The 21,773-nt window shown below is 37.9% G+C and overlaps 1 protein-coding gene across 2 annotated transcripts in view; it reads left to right on the top strand.

Annotated features, from left to right (window-relative positions):
* PLXDC2 (plexin domain containing 2) overlaps positions 1-21,773 on the top strand; it is a 459,161-nt gene that overhangs the window by 228,036 nt on the left and 209,352 nt on the right. For both annotated transcript variants that reach the window (XM_055428176.2, XM_055428186.2), the window contains exon 4: positions 18,580-18,649. In XM_055428176.2, coding sequence (XP_055284151.1) covers positions 18,580-18,649 — 70 coding nt within the window. The remainder of the gene's footprint in view (positions 1-18,579; positions 18,650-21,773) is intronic.

Here is a 21,773-nt window from a genome sequence, read left to right as displayed (position 1 = left end):
TTCTGTGCAAGTTCTCTTCTCTAGTTGTGGAGAGCTGGGGAGACTCCCGAGGTGTGGTGTGAAGGCTGCTTATTGCAGTGGCTTCTCTTGTTGCAGAGCACAGGCTCTTGAGTAGGGGCTCAGTAATTGTGGCACACGGGTTTTGATGCCTTGTGGCATGGGGCATCTTCCTGGACCAGGGATCAAAATCATGTCCCTGTCTTGGCAGGCAGATTCTTAACCATTGAACCAGCGAGGAAGCCCAGCTTTTTCAGTTTTCACAACAGTTCTATAATTTAAATATCATTTACCATCTAGGTATTGCAGATAGAAGAACTTAACCTTGGAATAAGCAGCCTCTCTAAGGTTCTCATGCTAGTAAGTGGTGTGATTCAGGTGCGAACCTAGGCAGTCAGTCCCTCGTTCAAAATGTATGTGTAAAATGACCACTCTTGGTTCTCAGAATATTCTTTGATAATCATTTTGTCAAAGATGATTTCTGATCTAACATTTCAAAAGTTATTTAGTTTCATTGCCACTGATTATAGTGGTGATCTTACTATCGTGAAGCAATGTCCTATTCAGTTTAGAAAGATGTGCAGTGAAAACAAAATAACTTTAACTTTTCAAGTGCAATTGCCAGATATTATTGACAGAACGATAGAACTAATAGAGTAATGACTGATCTGATTTAAAGAGGCATTGATATGATAAATATAAGATATCAAAAATGTTGGCCAACAGCCTTCATTGTGTATATGTAGATCTTCCTATATCAGGAGATCCCCTTCTAACAGTTAAAATGGAAATTAATTGTATCATGATGCTTCATTGAAGTTCAGAAGCAGATGAAGTAGCCACCTCCCCTTGCTGAATTACATCATTCCTTTTCCTTTGCATATTCAAGCAGTCTCAGAGAAGATGACGGATTCAGAAATGATTCATGGTCTGGCTTAGAACAGATCTTCAAAAGAAGAGAAAATGAGAAAGACTGGATTAAGACCATGATTTTCAGGAATGTATTGCATTTGACAATCTTCCCACTATATCACAGTCCCTAATAACATAATATATACTTTATAAGAGTTTGAACATTGGCATATCCACATGGAGATTCCAGAATATGACCTAGTTCTGGTGTCAGACACCACGAGCGATGTCTGTAAGCAAAGGAAGAAGTTCATCAGTTAAAATGCTAGCTGATTTCTGCTTAGACTTTCTCCTATGTTCTCCGAGGGGAGGTAGTTCGTGTGTCCCGTCTTTCCTTAAAGAAGATTTTTTTTTTTTTTCTCTTTGGAATAGAGTTCTGTTGCCTTGTAACAACTTGCTGATAGTTTCAAGAAAAAAATATGATGCTATAAAGATCTATTGTTTTCTTACTGTGATTGTGAGAGTGACATTGTTGGTTTGAACACCAAAGATTGGCTAAAACACAAATGGAAAGACTCGAGCTTGAGCTTGAAACTTATCTGGTGCTCCATGCATTGATTTTTAAATATATATCATTGATAGAAACCTTTCTTTTCGTTACTGTGCCATTGGTTTTCCATGAGAATCTAAACCATTATCAAGAATTTCTTCCTGCTAGAAATTAGTCCTGAATCCACTTTCCCTATCACCACCAACGGATCACATCCAGGTACATATTAATAAATTCAGTTTATAACAATAAAGTTGATAATATCATTTAGTTACTTTTTTTTTCAGGAAAAATTTGCCATTTAACCTTTTTCATTCAAATAGCTTTATATCTTGGAACTTACAAATTTTCTTACTAGAATATTTTATAAAAGTTTCCTACATTCTTTCTTTCAGAAGTATGATTGTTACATATTTGTTTGAAGATTTCCAAATTGTAGAAAGCGATCCATGTTTCACTATTTCTTCCACTAACCTGCTCATCTTTCTAATCCTGCCTTGTTCTCTTCGCTCCATCTCTATTATGCCAGCCTTGGAGTAGAACCAGGTTTTAGAGGTGATGATAGAATTGCAGTGTTAAGGTAGTGTTATGGCCAGGGACTCAACTATGCCCACATACCCCCTCTTCCCCCACCCCTCTCCACACACACAACACAGACACTCAGCCACAGCTACTCTCCCCTCTGTGGTATTATTGAGAGGCTTAACCCCCAGGGAAAACAGCAAATGGGAAATAGTGATCCACTTCATAGATTAGGTTCCTGATATAATCATCAAAATTCTTGATGCAGAGCTTTCTGATGGACTTCCCAAGTGGTGCTAGTGGTAAAGAACCTGCCTGCCAATGCAGGAGAAGTAAGAGATGCAGGTTCAATCCTGGGATTGGGAAGATTCCCCTGGAGAAGGGAATGGCAACCCACTCCTGTATTCTTGCCTGGAGATCCCGTGGACAGCGGAGCCTGACGGGCTACAGTCCAGGGGGTCACAAAGATGGGCATGACTGAAGTGACTTATCACGCAGGCCCCCTCTGGTAGTTTGGTTGGAAACAGGACTTAAGTTTAACCTCTAAGGGAAGAGGGGAGTTTCTTAAGTCTTAACACCAAACAATGAAATTTGCATGCCCAGGGGATCCTTTCTGTCAGCCAGTTAGACAAAAGAAGAGAACAGAAAGATCTAGCCTAGGGGAGACTCAAGGGCCAGCTGGTTAACTAACCAGCCCTGGGCAAAGGGAAAGGAAGTCAGAGTGCTGAAAACTGGGAAGAGTGCCCTTCCCAACTTCCAGCCAGTGGGTCACAGGAAGATACAGGAGTGTCTGACCTGGAAACATAACTTTTTTTTAAGAATATTATCCCCTTCACCACTATCATTTATAAATGTGGTCTGAACTATATTTTGGGATCTTGGGTTAATTTTCTAGAAAAGGAGGAATGTTGGACATAGAGTAACAGTTGTCTCTTTCCTCCCATCCACAATACTATTATGCTGTCAGAGTAAAACTTATCATTTAATTCACATTCTTCACGTGCCAAAACACCCTGGTTTCTCTTTCCTTTAATAATGTAAGCTAAAACGATTAGTATTATTCTAAATATATATATATATATATAGTAATTTGATTACATGTTCCTTCAATTTCCCCTTTGTCCTTTTTTGTTTAAATATCCCTGTTGTTCTTTTTGAGTTAAATAACATTTCTTAAATCATACTTGCAGTAAAAACAGATGTTAAAACCTAGTTTTCCAGTTGGACACATTAAAGGAAGAAGCATGTCTTCAAATAGTAGTTAAAGGAAAAAAAAAAGATTGGCATAAGTCCCTATCACATGACAAGCAATGAGTCAAGCACCTTACTTTCAAATAGTGGTCCGTACTTGGGTTTTTTGTTCCTTATTCAAAGTCCATAGTTATCAGGTTGCAAACCTAGAACTTTCTTACTACAAACCTGGGAACCAGTTGAAATTTCTTCTTCTTCTTCTTTTTTTTAAATTTCTATGAGGACCACCATTTTGAATGCCACCATTTTGAAATTTTCTTCTGTACTTCTCAATCCATATAATTAAATTTATTGCTAGACACAGTTTGATTCAACAACCAAATTAAAATCCATTTGTCTTTTGAAACCACAGTTCATGAAGTTATGATTCACAGCTTCTAAAGAAGTACCATTGTCCCAGTGGAAGGAGTCTGGGGTTATAGAATTTATGAGACCTTGACTCCAAAACTCATTTTCTCAGATTCAGGCCTCTTAGGACCTCAATATTATAATCTAGAACAAAGGGGAAAGTGCCTGCTTTGACTCCCCTCCAGTGTTATTTCAAGAATAAAAGTGAAGTAAATATGAAAGGACACTGAAAACGTCAAATAACAATGAGGCAGCATTGTTGTTTGAGTCCTAATTCTTCACAACAAAGCATATTAACCCCTAAATACGTTAATTCCTAAGTAATCTCTCAGAATCTTTTTCTATAGATAGATATGTTCCTATATATTTATATCTCTATATCTTTAAATAATTTTTTTTTTTTTTTTTGGCCAGGAAATTGCCAGTGTGCTTTTTTGTCAGACATAAACATACCCTGCCTTTAAATTTTTTTAAACTATTTTTCTATGTATTAGTAAGAAGATTGATTCTTTATATAAGAAACACTAGCAAAATGAAATGAATTGTTGCTTTCCTGTCTATCATAAAGCTGGTAAAGTTTTTGGTGAGACTGGTATAGTTTTAATGGTAGACTGTTTTAAAATTTAAAAATTGGATTGTTCTCTGTGGGGATCTTCAGACTACTCAAATACATACTGAAACCTTCATTAAACAAAAATTAGGCTTTCTGGAGGTATTTTCTTTTTCCCCAGAAAAATAACAGCATTTTGACTAGCATTTCCATTGGTCTTAAATTTGCATAATGTTGATGTTGGGAGAAATACATTTGGATGCTTGTGGTGACTTTGGTCAATTGTTTTTGTATATTGCAGAATTTTATTTTTTCTTGTGCATTAGAAAATCTGTTGATAAGTCATTATTTTTCTAAATTATTAACTCAAAAGGCAATTTAATTTGCTATCTCTATCGGGCTATTATCTAGACCACACATTTTTGTCTGTGTCCTATTCACAGTGTCTAATAATAAGTTGCTTTTATTTTTATTTTGACTGTTAAATAAACTTGCTGCATTCTCTCTTGCGAGTTGTTTCATTTCAAGTAAGATAAACATCTGGAGGAGGAAATGGCAACCCACTCCAGTATTCTTGTCTAGGTAATTCCATGGACAGAGGAGCTTCGCGGGCTACAGTCCATGGCATTGCGAAAGAGTCGAACACAACTGAGCACACAGGCACAAGACATACACAGTTCATCAACCTGTCCTTACTTGTCTTCATTCATGGGGTTTTTCTCTAGTTTAATAACAGACTGATAAGCTGTATCTGTGCAACTGTTTCTCTAACTTAATTTTTGTTTAATTTACTTTATTATTAATATATCATATTGAAATTATAAATTTTGAGAATAATTATCTGTCCTGAAGAAAGTATTATTTGAGGGCCTTTTATGGAAAAGAAAGGCCGTTTTTTCCCCCATTCCACAAAACCAACCTGAGATCAGAGTAACTGAATTCCTCTGCATGCCATGCAGGTGAGCTGGTCTGCTTGCCCCAAAGCCAGTGGACATGGAAGGATCTAGTCCCTCTTCCACAGATGGTGTTGATGACTCAGGTTAAACATTCCCATCTAATATTTTAGTCATGGAAGGGACTTTGGAAATTCTTGAAGCTAGTGGCCAATTTTTACGCATATTCCTAACTTTTGTTTTCCAAAGCAAGAACATACCTTCTTTTTAAAAGTCATCCTTGAGGTCATCATATTTCAGTTTAATTTCATCCCATTTCTCCTTATTGTGTCATTAGTAGAGGGCAGGCACCATTCTTTACATAAATTTAGAGTCATAGGAAGTAATCATACATTCGTTGTTGCCAATGATGACTGTAAAATAAATCTAGATAGATAACTAGCTACTCAACTTTTTAAAGCCACAAGTGAGGCAAATACTTGGAGGTTTCACATTAATCTTCTATAATTAGGGGCTGCTAAAGTGGGATCCCACAGTCAGGCAGTTGTGTCTCAGGTGGAATAAATAAATCCATTTACTCCTATTTTTCATCATAGATTGTCTTATTAGACCCATTTTTAATCATCCTTTCCTATCTCTCTCGGACCCCGTGAAGACCTAACAAGGGTTAAGTTTAGATAACATGAGTGTAAAGCATATTCTCATCCTGAAGTTATTAAATGATAAAGCTTCCACAGGACTCTTTTCAAGGAAAACATTTTATAGCACAGAAAAGTTAGCAAAATATAGATGGAATATAATGTTCCCTAAGAGTAAATACAACTAAAAGCAGATAAGTATAAGTCTTGTGGAAAATCTTAAATTGTAGAAGATAAAAGACTTAAGACATTTTGGAATTGAAATTTCCTGAACAAGTTAGTATTCTGGTATCCTTTAAAAATATTTTTTTTGTGTCTGTTTTCAGTAACTTTATTTTTGTCCATTTCTTACTAAATTATAGCCTATGAGTTAGGTGGATGATTACTTTAGGTAAAATAGTCAAGATCTCACATTTTTTGTTTATAAATTGGCCTCCCATCAGAACATGTGTTGTGCCTGAAATTCCAGCCCCAGAATGTAGGTCTTATCCTTTCTTCACTGAAGGTGTTCTGTTCCTATGCCCAAGGGAGCAGAAGTAGAACACTTTTAGTCACTCTCAATGAGTGATAAACTGCAAGAAATTTCTTGTTATGCAGCCAATGTCTGACACAAAATGTCAAGTAAGGTTCACTCCTGATAGACAGGCTGAGTTTAGCTACCTGAGTCCTGATCCCTGCAGGACCAGCTGTAGACATATGTAGGGTGGATAAAGGAGCAGCTCTTGGAAGCTGTGTTGAGAGGCATCAATTTACTTACTTAGCTTTTGAAAAATCCAAAAGTTGGCCACTGTGACAAAATATTAAAAACCAGTGAATCTGCATAAAAGATGTAGGAGACTCTTTGGATTATTGTAACTTTCATTTGAATTTATTTCCAAATAAAAAGTTAAAAAAATAAAAGAGGGAATGTTAGTGGAGGAGGAGGAAGAGTTAAAATTGGACCTGGCCTAAATTTTCATTTCAACCTGTGGTCAAGTTTTGAATGATTTAGTCACCCTTCTGCTGAGATTTGCCTGCTGCTGCTGCTGCTGCTAAGTCACTTCAGTCGTGTCCGACTCTGTGTGACCCCATAGACGGCAACCCACCAGGCTCCCCCGTCCCTGAGATTCTCCAGGCAAGAACACTGGAGTGGGTTGCCATTTCCTTCTCCAATGTGTGAAAGTGAAAAGTGAAAGTGAAGTCGCTCAGTCGTGTCCGACCCTTAGCGACCCCACGGACTGCAGCCTACCAGGCTCCTCCATCCATGGGATTTTCTAGGCAAGAGTACTGGAGTGGCTTGCCATTGCCTTCTCCGGAGATTTGCCTCCACTGAATTCCAAATCCTAATACCCTGCCTGATGTGTAGAAACCAATACTGTGACGCAGGTGTTTGAGAAAGAAAAGGGCTTTATTGCGAGGTTGACCTTGCAGGACACGCAAGGCTCAAATCTGTCTCTCAGATTCAAGGTCGGGGCGAAATTTAAGGGGTCAGGGGGATTTCAAACTTGGAAGCTGATTGGCTAGTCTCCAGTTACTGTGCTACTGGAAGCTGACGGACTTCTCACTCTGTAAAGGGCTCCAGTGGCAACTTCTGGGTTCTTTGAGATTCGTAGATTCAAGTTTCTTGGTTCAGGGTCAGTCTGGAGACACTGGTTCCTATCTTGCACATGCGCACTGATGTTTCTGTAAACTAACCCAGGTTTTGATTATTCAACAGCCTGATTTTAGGGAGCAAAGCCAGTTTCAGCTGGTCAGCGTTTCGAGCTGTTTCAATGTCAGTTGAGGGGCAGCTTGATAGAGTGTATGAGCATGTCGACTTAGAAACAGGCTGCCTGCACGAGAGTCTCCACTTCTGCCAGCTAAAAGCTGAGTAACTTAAAGTGTTTTTACTTTATGATAATCATTTCCCTCAGCTGTAAAATGGGAATGATAGTACCTACTTTCTAAGATTTTTACTAGAATGGAATGATTTATTAATAACATTTGTATTATACTTAAGCCGTGGCTGCTCTAGATGACTACTAGTATTGATACTAATACAGACATTTTACCTCTAAAACAATCATTTTCCAGTAACAGGAAAGAAGGGAGGACAGATTATGATCCACTGAGATAAGCAAGGGCATTTTCAAACTGTCAAGGATAAACTCATGGGAATGTATTTCCTGTCCTGCCCTGTTTGAGGGTCTCTGGTCGAGGAAGTAGCCACCATGTCCTTGTCCTCAGGTATACTGAGATTGCAAAGAGCTTTTGCAAATCATTACTTTAAAGGTGCTCCGCTAGGAGGTATCTCTATCCTTTCCTGCCTTAAATGGAAAATTTCAGGTCAGATGAGTGCTAACAGGCCAAGTAAGATGATGTTATCCAGAATCAAGTCTATTTATCCTTTTAACCCATTTCACGCTTGTCAAAGCTTCCTTGCAGCACTGTTTTAGAGTTTCAAAGACCATTTATATGACACAAAGTCTTGACTTTGGACAGGTGGAGTTTCTGGGGGCAGTCTTAGGAGCACTGGGAGCTTGTTAGAAATGCAGAATTTTAGTTCCCTCCCCCCACCCCTGACTATCTGGCGGCCGAGTCTATTTCTAACAAGAACCCTAAGTGATTGCCATGCACACTCAGGTTGGAGAAGCCTGGTAGAATTACTGCCTTGTTCTCAGAGCAGTGTGGAAAATCCAGATGTGACCTCTGGGTCTCCCCTCCCCCACCAACTCTCCCAGGGCTCCTTTATAAATCCTGTTTTTTCTTACCCTCTGTGTCCTTAAACAGACTTATGCTCTGCACTCTCCCTGAATGGTAAACAGTCACATAACTAATTTGAATAATTCTCAAAACATACAAGTATAGGCAGGCAACCATAAGCCAAGTGTTGCGGGAACCATGAACTGTAAGGAATCAAAAGATATGATGTTCACTCAATCTCAAGTTCATATGAACAAGCATTGGGTAACTGCAGAATGTTTATATGTTATTTTCTGATTTACATGTAGCCCCATGCAGTGTCATTCAGTATGCAGGGTTAATTAAGTTCTCAGTTACAAAAAAGTGCTGAAGCAGTTAGAATTTCTAACCCAGAAAATCAGTTCAATTGATGGGCTTTATTTCTGAAAGGAGCCACTCCCTTGCCTGTATATTTGCATATTGATTAGCTCCTTTTCCTGAACAATTTGATCTTTTAATTAGGTTTCCAGTGTTTTCAGTCACTGGATTAGCGACCCATATCCTGTTCACTCCCCTGCAAGAGTGAGAGTTTGTTTAAATTCCATTTTGTAAAAATTCCACATGGTAAGAGTGCCATGAAGCATCCTGCCTACTGCAGCTATTTTATTTCTGGCAAATACTAAACTCTTTTATGGCCTAGAAGCAGGATCTTACTTTCAGTTCAGTTTAGTTCAGTTCAGTCACTCAGTCGTGTCCTACTCTTTGCCACACCATGAATCACAGCACGCCAGGCCTCCCTGTCCATCACCAGCTCCCGGAGTTCACTCAAACTCATCTCCATCAAGTTGGTGATGCCATCCAGCCATCTCATTCTCTGTCGTGCCCGTCTCCTCCCACCCCCAATCCCTCCCAGCATCAGAGTCTTTTCCAGTGAGTCAACTCGTCGCATGAGGTGGCCAAAGTATTGGAGTTTCAGCTTTAGCATCAGTCCTTCCAATGAACACCCAGGACTGATCTCCTTTAGAATGGACTGGTTGGATCTCCTTGCAGTCCAAGGGACTCTCAAGAGTCTTCTCCAGCAGCACAGTTCAAAAGCATCAATTCTTCGGCGATCAGCTTTCTTCACAGTCCAACTCTCATATCCATACATGACCACGGGAAAAACCATAGCCTTGACTAGACAGACCTTGGTTGGCAAAGTAATGTCTCTGCTTCTTAATATGCTATCTAGGTTGGTCATAACTTTCCTTCCAAGGAGTAAGCATCTTTTAATTTCCTGGCTTCAGTCAGCATCTGCACTGATTTTGGAGCCCAAAAAATAAAGTCTGACACTGTTTCCACTGTTTCCCCATCTATTTCCCATGAAGTGATGGGACCAGATGCCATGATCTTCGTTTTCTGAATGTTGAGCTTTAAGCCAACCTTTTCACTCTCCTCTTTCACTTTCATCAAGCGGCCTTTGAGTTCCTCTTCACTTTCTGCCATAAGGGTGGTGTCATCTGCATATCTGAGGTTATTGATATTTCTCCCGGCAATCTTGATTCCAGCCTGTGCTTCTTCCAGCCTAGCGTTCCTCATGATGTACTCTGCATAGAAGTTAAATAAGCAGGGTGACAATATACAACCTTGACGTATTCCTTTTCCTATTTGGAGCCAGTCTGTTGTTCCATGTCCAGTTCTAACTGTTGCTTCCTGACCTGATATATCAAAAGAAGCTTGCATTGCTGTCGGCCACATGGAAATGCCTCTCCATAGTACATTTTCTCTCTTTGGTAGTTCCTTGCTGTGGAAACTTGTTAATTTAAGTTTTTCTATGTGTATCTACATACATATACATGGATACTAACTTGGAAAGTGTTAGTCACTCAGTCATATCTGACTCTTTGTGACCCCATGGACTGTAGTCCTCCAGGCTCCTCTGTCCGTGGAATTCTCCAGGCAAGAATATTGGAGTGGGTAGCCATTCCCTTCTCCAGGGATCATCCAGATCCAGGGATCAAACCCCGGTCTCCCGCACTGAAGGCATATTCTTTACCATCTGAGCCACCAGGGAAGCCCATATACTCATATTTATATCTTTCAGTTTATGTTACTGTTATTAGTGAATATTTGTTAAATAGGTGAATAAACCAGTGAAAGGTCATTACCATTGACAATTGTGAAATAAGTAAATAAATGTTATGTAAGTTTAGAAAACAGGCCCTTGGGTCTATCCTTGACAGATAAGAAATGGAAGCATCGAATCCTCAAATGTGCAAAATGAGTAGTTTAGGCTGTTCCCATCATCCAGTGAGAAGAGACCACCCTGTTGCCATCAGACCTCAACAGTGTGCAGCTCACAACGGTTCCATCCAGCCCAGCACTGCTAGTCTAGGCCCTGTGATTTCATCAGAGAACACTGCTCTGTACCTTCCCCTGATTTTCTTTTTGTGTGTGTCTTTGCCTCAGGGATCTGGGAGCTTTCTATTTCAACTGTTATTAAATTTTAAAGATAATTAAGTTATGTTTACTGAGAACAAAAACGTCAGTCAGTGACAATGTTAAGAGTACCAGGTAGAAAATAGAAGATGCGATAATAGGTAGGAAAAGGATCACCAAGTATAAGGGAGAGAGAATGATGTCCTGTAGTGGGCAAGATTTAGGAGTTTGGAGTCAAGCACACTTGGATTGAAATCCTGGCTCTACTGCATCTGGTGCTTTGAACTTGTTAGTTTTCCTTTCTTATAAAGTTTGATCAAGAAGATCAAACCAGTCAGTCCTAAAGGAAATCAATCTTGAATATTCATTGGAAGAATTGATTCTGAAGCTGAAGCTCCAATACTTTGCCCACCTGATGCAAAGAGCTGACTCACTGAAAAAGACCCTGATGCTGGGCAAGACTGAAAGCAAGAGGAGAAGGGGACGACAGAGGACAAGATGGTTGGATGGTATCACCAACTCAATGGTCATGAGTTTGGGCAAGCTCTGGGAAATGGTGAAGGGAAACCTGGCATGCTGCAGTCCATGGGGTCACAAAGAGTCACATATTACTGAGCAACTGAACAACTTGTAAAGTTTTGTTTTGAAATAATTTCAGGCTTATAAATAAACTTGGAAAAATTATTGAAGAGTTCCCATATAGCTTTCAACAAGCGTCCCCAAGTAGTAACACTTTATGTACTCATGGTACAATTTCCAACACCAAGAAATTACCATTGGTGTGATACTCTTAACTAATCTACATGCTATATTCACCTTTTATGAACTGTCCCCAAACCACCCTTATTCCTATCTGGAATCCAATATAGGACCCACATTGCATTTATTTGCCAAATCTCCTAGTCGTACCTCCTTCAATCTATGACACGTTTTCTGTCTGTCTTTATCTATCATGAACTTGACATTTTGAAGAGTCTTTACCAGTCTCTGTACAGTGATCTTGATTTGAAGTTTGTCTACTGCTTCTTCATGGTTAAATACAGGTCTCTATTTTTGGCAAGAATACAAGGGGAGGGACTTCCCTGGCAGTCCAGTGGTTAACATGCAGGCTTTCATTGCCCAGGACCAGGGATCCATCCCTGGTGGGGGAACTAAGATCCCAGAAGATACACAGTGTGGAAGGAAAAAAAAAAAAAAAGAATACCCAGGGAATAGTATTTTGTCCATCATCATGAATACATCAGGAGGTACCTGATGTCATCACATCTCATTTCCAGAGAAGTTAACTTTGATCACCTGCTTAAGGTGATGTCTACCAGATTTTGTTTCTTTACTGTAAACTTACTATTTTTCCTTTTCTAATTACTAAGTATCTTTGGAGGAGATACTCTGTGCATACAAAGCGTCTTCTTTCTTGTCATACTCTCACCTAGTTTTAGCATTCATACTTGCTTAATGCAGACAAAATACTTAGAATAATGTCTGATACATTAAAAGCTAATTCCATTCTTATAACACCAGTAAATATACTAGTTATGATCATTTCAATATAACAAAAATGAAGCCATCATAATGTTTCTGTGGAACATAATATCTAATTGTGATATGATTCTATTACAAAAGCAATTTGCCTCCATTGCTATTAGAAACAACATATATCAAATTATTTCCATCTCCTTATTGGAAATCAGATAAGGAGCTGTTATTATTTAGGAACTTTTGCTATGCTAAACCCTTCAGGTACATAATACAATGTTAACCATCATTGACTCCATTGACTCAGTGCTTATGAAGGTCCAGGTGTCATTTGGTCATTTATTCAGGTATTTTGGATGAAAGCCAGTATCATTAGAAATAGCCATGTAAATAAAACAACATGTATTTTTTTCTTTAAATTTTCAACTTCTCCCAAACTTATTAATATAATACTTAATAATATTTGGCATCAAGTATTAATAACACTTGGCATCAATAAACAAACTGAAAATGTTGTGACTCCAATTTACTTGGCCTAATTTTTCAGAAAAATTAATGCAAATCTCACCTTGTCAATCATCACCATCATCATCCTGCCTATTTAATAGCTTCAAGATACAAACATGTGCCCTACAAACATGAAATTATTTGAATGATTAAAAATAGTATGTTCAAATACATTTATAGAAATTAACGATTAACCCATGAATTTGTTCTTAAATAAATGGACACCGCCTATATTCTCTGGACTCATTGCTGTCATGAACTTGTGAGATCAGCAATTACTAAAAGCTTGTTATTGTTTAGTCACTAAGTTGTATCCAACTCTTCTGTGACCCTATGAACTGTAGCCCGCCAGACTTCATGGTATTTCCCAGGCAAGAATACTGGAGTGGGTTACCATTTCCTTCTCCACTAAAAGATTAGTTATTACTAATCCCCCGCCCCACAGGCTGCTTTCATCAGGATTATACCTTATAAAGATGAAATGGAGGCTAGGGAACCAGAAGAGTGTAACTTTACTCTTGTAAATAAGAAGCTGTCTTAAAACAAAAGGCATTTTTTACAAACGACTGTCTCAATGGTTTTTAGGATTATAAATGCACCCACTTCAGATTCTTTAACTCTTATTAGGAGGTTTCTGTCTTCAAGGTCTTGAAAGCATTGGTTAGTTAATTTATCTTTGTAATACCACTGAGAAATAGGCAAACAAGTAAAACTGGAGCAGTGTTTACATAGGATTATAATTCTTGTGTTATTAAAAAAGAATTAGCAGAGATCATAATAATTAGAACCCAGATGGCAACAAGCATAAGAAAAATATGTAACAGAGGCAATAAGAGATGTAGACGTACTTAGTAATCTGTGAGAGGGACTTCCCTGGTGGTCCAGTGGTTAAGACTCCCCCTTCCAGAGCAGGGGTTGAGTTCCATCCCTGGTGGAAGAATTAAGATTCCACAAGCTGTGTGGCATGGCTGAAAAAAGAGAAATCTATTAATATGGCCCGAATTTCCTCTGATAGTCTATTCCCCACAGTGATTCCATGGGGAAAGTTGTAGAAGAGCATGATTTGGTTTCAAAACTCACAGTCATATGTGGCTGTTCCTGCTATAAATTTGCAGCACACCACCTGGCACCTGTTTATATACTTCTGCACGCTTTTCAAAGAATGCTTCACAAGTTTCTTCTCCCCCATGTGATACTTCTTATGCCTGTCTCAGAATTATGCTACCTCTCCTGTCAAATAGTTAGCTTTCTGCCAAGGATAAGGAATTGGAAAATTCAGTTGATTTTATTTATGTCACACATACTTTTTACAGTTTCACTTTTGAGTTTTTATTTTACATTTTGCTCCGTTAATTAATTAATTGTCTTTACATGACAATTTTCTAAACACTTCTTCCTTTTATGTTGTGTGCGTGTGCATGTGTGCTCAGTCGCTCAGTCATATCTGACTCTTTGCAACTCCATGAACTGTAGCCCACCAGGCTCCTCTGTCCATGGGATTCTCCAGGACCATTCTTTACATAGGATTATAATTCTTGTGTTATTAAAAAAGAATTAGCAGAGATCATAATAATTAGAACCCAGATGGCAACAAGCATAAGACAAATATGTATAAAGAATACTAGAGTAGGTTGCCATTTTCCTCCTCCGGGGGATTTTCCTGACCTAGAGACCGAACCTGCATCTCCTGCATTGGCAGGCAGATTCTTTGCCACTGAGCCACCTGGGAAGCCCTCCTTTTACCTTAGATATTTCTTATGGGAGGAGATCCAAACTAGGAAAATATTCACCATTTGTGTCATGTACATCTATTAAATCTAGTAAATATTATGCTTCTTCTTGTTTGCAGTGATTTTTTGTGATGTTGTCCAGGAATTTGTTTACCTTTCTGGTTGCAGAAGAGTTTTTGTTGCATATTCAAGTTCTAAAAAATGTTAATGATGTGGTTAAAGGATGTATAATTAATTAGTGACACAGCAGGTCTTCTCACACCTAACCAAAATAGCTCTTCTTCCTGTATTCATCATCTGAGTTAGTGGATTTTGGTCCACCAGTCACGTAGCTAGAAACCTGTCCTTTATTCTAGATGTCTCTCCCTCACTCCCAACTTCTGTGTGTGTGTGTTCTCAGTCGTGTCTGACTCTTTGTGACCCCACAGAATATAGCCCACCAGGCTCCTCTGTCCATGAGATTTTCCAGGCAAGAATACTGGAGTGGGTAGCCATTTCCTTCTACAGGGGATCTTTCCAACCCAGTGATCAAACCTGGGTCTCATGCATTTCAGACAGATTTTTTACCATCTGAGCTACCAGGGAAGGACACAATAATGATCCAATTTCCCAGGGGTAATTATATGGAATATATAATAATTTAGCTTCAAAGAGTCCCATGAAATCCTAGCGCTTAATCATTTCTATTTGTTTTAATAATTTGTGTGGATGTGTTGTTCTGTGTGTCTGTGTCTATATGTGTTATAAAGAGGGATGATAATTTTCAGAAATTTGCCATTAAGAGTGATATTTCTTATTACTTTACTTTCAATATTTCAGTAATTAGGAGCATTGCTTTTGTTGTCTTTCAAATCTGGGTTCAAGTTTTGGTGTCCCACTTGGGCCATTTTTCCCTGGAGAAGGAGATGGCTACCCACTCCAGTATTCTTGCCTGGAGAATTCCACGGACAGGAATTCTGTCCATGGGGTCGCAAAGAGGCTGACATGACTAAGCGACTGACATTTTGGGCCATTCTTAACCACTCTAATGCTGAGTTAGTTTCACTTTGAAGCAGTTAAAATCTGAATCCCATGTCATTGCTTTATGTGTACATGCATATAGAGAGAATGCTTGATGAGATACAGTAGGAGATATAACTTTGCAAGAAGTAACGGTAGGACTCTGAGGATGACACTTTTTCGTCCCTCTTGATGCTTTGCCCACATCCCTTCTGCCTCCCTGAGCTCATTGAAAATTGAAACTATGGGAGGCAGTTTCTAGGATACCAGCTAACATCCCAACTCAAGCGCTGTGTTTCTTCTTTCTGCCTGAGAGTAATCCTGGGGAAGGAGGGAACCATCTGCGCGCTGTCAATCAACAGGAGATCGGAGTGGATGGATCAATATCCCAGCCTCCTAACCTCCAGCGAGATGATTCTGAGTCATGTTTTCCCTAGTCTTTCCCAGAAGGTCTCCAAGGGAGACCTGGCTATGGTGGTAACATATCCAGTAACTGTTACTGGTTTTTCTCTTTTCTGTGTCTCATTTTTCCCATTTCCCTAGCAAATGTTTTCTAGGATCACCTTCCATACAAACTATCTGCTCCAAGTCCTTATGTCAGATTTAGGGTACCAAAGAAACTAGGCCAAGGCTTGAAGAATATGGGAGCCATGGCCAAGAAAGGTTGAGAGATCATTACAGTCAAAAGAGACATCATGTTGAAGAACCAGAGCCCAAGATTAAGGGTGGCAGTTTCAAGGAAGTAAAAGTTGTTCTAGAAGGCTGGTCAGTGTAGAGAACGTGAAGGGAGAACCATAAGATAGTGGAGACCTATTAGTGGTGGGTCTTAAAACTCGTTTTCACTATTTTTCCGTGATTCCAGGGTCAGTGGGATTCTAGATTGAAAGATTTGGATTGGGGAGTGATATTCTAGATAGTACAGAGAAAAAAATTCCAAGGAAAATGGAACCAAGACCCCTGTAAGCAAGTTATTGAGATAAAAGTGACCTACTCTTAGGGAAGGGTATCAGTAGTGCTTGGAGAAAAAAGGGTAGATTTCACAACTATTGAGAAGGTAACACCTTTTTAAATTGTCGTTGCTATTAGTGCAAAGCAGGCCATAGTGATAACTAAGGTAAGCTGGTCATTTAGACAGTAAACAGGGAGACATTTCAATCATTGACATTGTGCTTCAGGATACTATATTAGCAAGTTTTTCTGTGAGAACTTACTATCAAAAATAGTCTTTAACTTATGTATTTGTTTATCTCAGTTTGATTCTAAAAATATTTAACTGTTTGTTGTGGCTGAGAAATTGTCGTATTCTTCTCGTTCATCTTTGGTAGTAGCTGATAGAGTTTGTTAGTGATAGATGTTTAAGCCAAACTCTTACTCTGGAAGTGAGAATGCCAAAGGACTGTAAATTTTACCAATTTGCCCGTGACATGGAGAAAATTAGACTGATGGAGAACAATATCCAAGAGCAAGTGCCTTTGTAAAACTGTCTGATGTCTTCGAGATATATGATTTTGCCACTGAAGCTTTTATTTTCGGGTTATTAGTAACCACTCATTTCAATCAGTGCCGTAAAAATAGGTTTTGTTGTTCCCATTAGTCAGCATAAAATATAAAATGAAGATAAACCCTTCTGAAGATGCAGCTTTCATTAAAAAGGAAAGGAAAAAAAAAACTAATTGAAAGTCACTGTAAATTTTAAATGATTAATATCATGCCAAATAAGTCATTCGGAATCTCTGATGGATATAAAAAGCAATCATTTGAACAATTGGAAAGAGCCAAATTCAATCTAGATATATTTCTCTGTTTTTTTAACTTGTGTGTTGGGAGAGATATAATATTGAAATTGTTGAATTTTAACATAATAGCCTTTATTATTGGTGGTTTGTACATTCTATTGGGTTCTAAATCAGCCAATTAATTTCCCTGTGGATCCTTTTATTTCAGTTGATCGTCTTTGTTATAGCTCACTGTTTTTTTCTTGTTTCCTTCGTAATAATAATAAATCTGATTCATATCATTTCAAACATATGAAAAATCTAGGCTTTCTTTTTCTTTGCTTTTTGTGTCTTGTTTTTTATCTTACTATACATATGTATATATAATATATAATAATAAGATATATTATAAATATATATATCCAAAGCTTCAGATCTTCTTTTAGAAAAAATGGGGCAAAATTTATGAACTTTATTCCTCAGTCTCTCCAGTTTTCCTCTCTACAAAGTAAAAGTAGCTTTCTAGTAACCAGCATTTTTTTAATTTTTGGTATCCCATGTCTTTAAAAGTGTACATAAAGTAGTTGCTCTCAGACAACACTGGGGGCTAGAGCTGCCAGTCCTCACCCAGTTGAAAATCCACTCAGTGATACCTCTGCCTCAAAAACAAAGGAATTAACGAATGACTCGCCCAAGGGCAGGATAGAATCAGGACTCAAACCCTAGTCCTTTTGATTTCATACTTTGTGATCTCTAATCAAACTTTTCTCAACACTTCAATAATTTAAAGATCTGTCTAATGAAAACAAAGATACTGTATTGTTGGGGGGAAAAAAAGAGAACATGTTATAAGTGGAACTGACCAATACAGTTCAAACCCATGTTCAAGGGTCATTTGTATACTGAATCAGGGGAGTTTATCACAATCTGAAAAAGAAAAATATCTGCAGGTTTAGATCTGTAGGTGCAAAGTATCTTGTTCCATAAAACTGCCTTTTGTGCTATACAGAAGATAAGTTGACTATATAATTACCTAAAATAAAATATTTTTAATTTTAATTCAGTAAAACTAAACAGATAACATGCTCTATTATTTTGGAGATGATTAATCAAACAAAAAACAACCCTAAATAAATTGTTGATCATGATGGTTGACCTGCTTTGTAGTGGGCAACTGCAAGGTAGTGGTGATGTTAAAGAGAATAGCTTGATTCTGAGTTGAAACTATTAGATTCCCTTTGGAAGTGAAGAACAGATTAACAGATCATAACAGCCCAACTTTATTTTTTTTCACATATTTTAAACATTTAATTATCAGAGGGTAAAAAATTCTTTATTTCCATCCAAGATTCAGATTCTAAAAGTCAGCTACAATAATAGTGGTGCAAAGTAGAAGCTTTTTTTTTTTTTTTTAGGTAGAAGGCTCTCTCTTCATTTTACATTTACTGTTATGCACATTATTGATTTTCTTTTCTGGTTGTTGTTCCTTGCAGAGAGTGAATCTGTCCTTCGATTTTCCATTTTATGGCCATTTCCTACGTGAAATCACTGTGGCAACTGGGGGTAAGTGGTTTTCTACCCATTCACTCTAAATAATCTACAGTTTCACTACAGTTATTATTTTTAATTTACTCCATATTTCAAAAGGGACATTTATTGGGAAAGCCATTGTCTTCTATCAAAAAGTCATGGGTATAAATAAAGCCTAAGAAAAGTACAGCTATTGGGAAAACTTTTCTGCAGGAAAAAAAAAAATGTACTTATAATAATTTTCAGCATAGATTCATCTCTGCTTTTTTTTCAAGTTTTCATTCATTTTTGATAATATGGAAGACTACATGAAAGGGAACAGAATTATAAAGAAAAGGTGCTTAAGGAAGCTATAGAAGTATATCTTTTTCTTTTAAGTAGATTGATGTATACACTCACACACACACACACACATTCTGTTAGCTTTAGTTATTTGGTTGTTTCCTCCCCCTTTAATGCCACCTAAGTTGACTGAGAATTTTTAAAATGAACACTGAAATTCAGTTTGAATTCTCTTCATTTTATTTTTTCCACAAACTTTGGAGGTTAGTTTAGAGATTAGCAATAGCCTAGAAATGCAATTATCAGTTTTTATAGCATTATCCCAGGAGTCAGAAAAATTTATTCCTTGAGTGCTGCTAGCAGAAATAAGCAAAATGCCAGAGAATATCACTGTTTGCCTAATAAGGAGCAGTAGAGAAAGTAGGAGAAAGATAGAAAAACATAAAAATGGAAGAGTAAGTAAAGAAGCAAATTATTAATAAATGAAATACACAGATAGGATGAGAGGTCTGTAGGTGGCTCGTACTAAAGCACCAGAGAGAGTCCCTTTCCTTCGCTAGGTTTTGGTCTTCTGGATGGTATGGAAATCAGGTTGGTCACTCATCATATTTCAGTAAAAGATTTAGAAGTTATGTAGGATTCAGAGGAAGATCTGTAATCAGAAATACCAATAATCAAGTAAAAGTTTTAAGCACCATCTCTAATCACTGGCAAACAAAGCTACCTCTGCCTTGGGATCATGTAACCCAGTGGACAAGGTGAAACAGAATGTGGGGGTTCCTCAGAAAATACAAACGATGAAATACGAGTTTCCAGAGATGATAAAGCTCAAACGTGAGAATCCTTTAAGACTTAATAGAAAAATTATTATTTCAGATATTTCTTGAAGGAAGTTAGAATTTCTGTAATTGTGTAGGGAGAAAAGAGTAGGTCACAGGGAAGAATATCTTGAATAAATACTATACGAAGAGAAAATTGGTGGAGTATTTTGAGACAGTAACGGGAGTTGGTGATGGACAGGGAGGCCTGGCGTGCTGTGATTCATGGGGTCGCGGAGAGTCGGACACGACTGAGCGACTGAACTGAACTGAACTGAACTGAAATAACTGAATTTGAATGAAGCTGGGTGTGTAGGTTTAAAAAAAATGTTAAGATATGAAAAGCAGATTGAGACAATTTTGTATACTGCCTCAGTCAGTTAGAGTCACTAGTCCTTGATTAGACAAATGATAAACTTAAGAAGCAGAACCATGATTATATGTGGAATCTAAAAAGAAATGAGACAAATGAACTTACTGACAAAACAGATAGAGACTCGCAGACTTAGAAAACACACTCATGATAGCTGGGGGGAAGGGATAGTTAAGGATTTGGGCAAGGAGATCCAACCAGTCCATTCTAAAGGAGATCCAACCAGTCCATTCTAAAGGATGAATCCTGGGTGTTCATTGGAAGGACTGATGCTCAAGCTGAAACTCCAATACTTTGGCCACGCCACGCGACGAGTTGACTCACTGGAAAAGACCCTGATGCTGGGAGGGATTGGGGGCAGGAGGAGAAGGGGATGACAGAGAATGAGATGGCTGGATAGCATCACCAACTCGATGGACATGAGTTTGAGTGAACTCCGGGAGTTGGTGATGGACAGGGAGGCCTGGCGTGCTGATTCATGGGGTCGCAAGGAGTTGGACAGGACTGAGCGACCGAACTGAACTGATGTACACATTACTATGTTTAAAATGGATAACCAACAAAAATCTACTGTATAATGCATGGAATTCTGTTCAGTGTTACGTGTCAGCATGGATGGGAGGGGTGTTTGGAAAAGAATGGATACATGTATATATATGGCTGAGTCCCTTCACTGTTCACCTGAAATAACATTAACAACACTATTAATTGGCTGTAATCCAATATAAAATGTTTTTGGTGTTAAAAAAATAAAAACACAAAGCAGAATCAAGATACTTTGTAATGCCTTAAAATATAAAAAGACTGAAATTAGTGCATGTAGTTGAAAGTGTGACAAATATTGAGGACCTTGGTAATTCTGTGGCTTCAAACCATAGGAGAGAAATGATGCTATTAGCAAAATTTACAAACTCTAAGCAGAAGAACTGGTTTTAAGGCTTCAGTCCAGAAGCTATTACATTTTATGTAAAAAAGGATTATATATAAGTAAAACTTATACACAGATTCTGTCTTAATGAGTTCACTGTGTATTTCTATGCTAGTATATTGCCAGGCATTTAATTGACATTTTAATTAATATGTTGAAGGATTGAATGAAAAGGAGAAAGGCAAATTAAAAGATTGCTCCTATAAACCATGAATTACTTCATGTCCCTCACGTCTTTAAAGTATGATATAAACATGGTTATCTCATAATATGAACATTAAGCATGTTTTCCCAGTGTTCTACTGAACTTTTAAAAGTGAATCATTAATTATGTTTGTTCAAAATCTGTACTCACAGTGGTGGAAATATGGGCAGCTTTGCATTTTCAGTTTCTCAAATCATTTTGTCTTTAAAAGTCGGGTCAGCAATTTAGCCAATATGAAGTAAGATTTCCCTTCACTGAGTTGGTGGGAAAAAACCCAAACAGATGGTTATATCATGTTTACTGCTTCAAAATACCTTATTTCTTTGCAAAGATCCTCAAAATAAGTGAAAAATCTGGTGTCTTGAATGATTTCTATCTTCTTTGAAGAAAACAGTAATATTAAAAAAACCTTTTTCTGTTTTTTGTTTACGAAATGCTAGTATGGCACTTGCATATATAAATCCATACCCTGTTTACAGAGGCACAAGTGAGATAATTTGGACACTGACCTAGGCTTCTCCAAAATGGAATCAGAATCTCTTTTAAAAGTT

Source organism: Moschus berezovskii, chromosome 15 (genome assembly GCF_049115385.1).
Source record: "Moschus berezovskii isolate FMDL1 chromosome 15, NW_MosBer_1.0, whole genome shotgun sequence".
In the NCBI taxonomy this organism is placed as follows: Eukaryota; Metazoa; Chordata; class Mammalia; order Artiodactyla; family Moschidae; genus Moschus; species Moschus berezovskii.
This window is presented reverse-complemented; position numbering and strand designations above follow the sequence as displayed.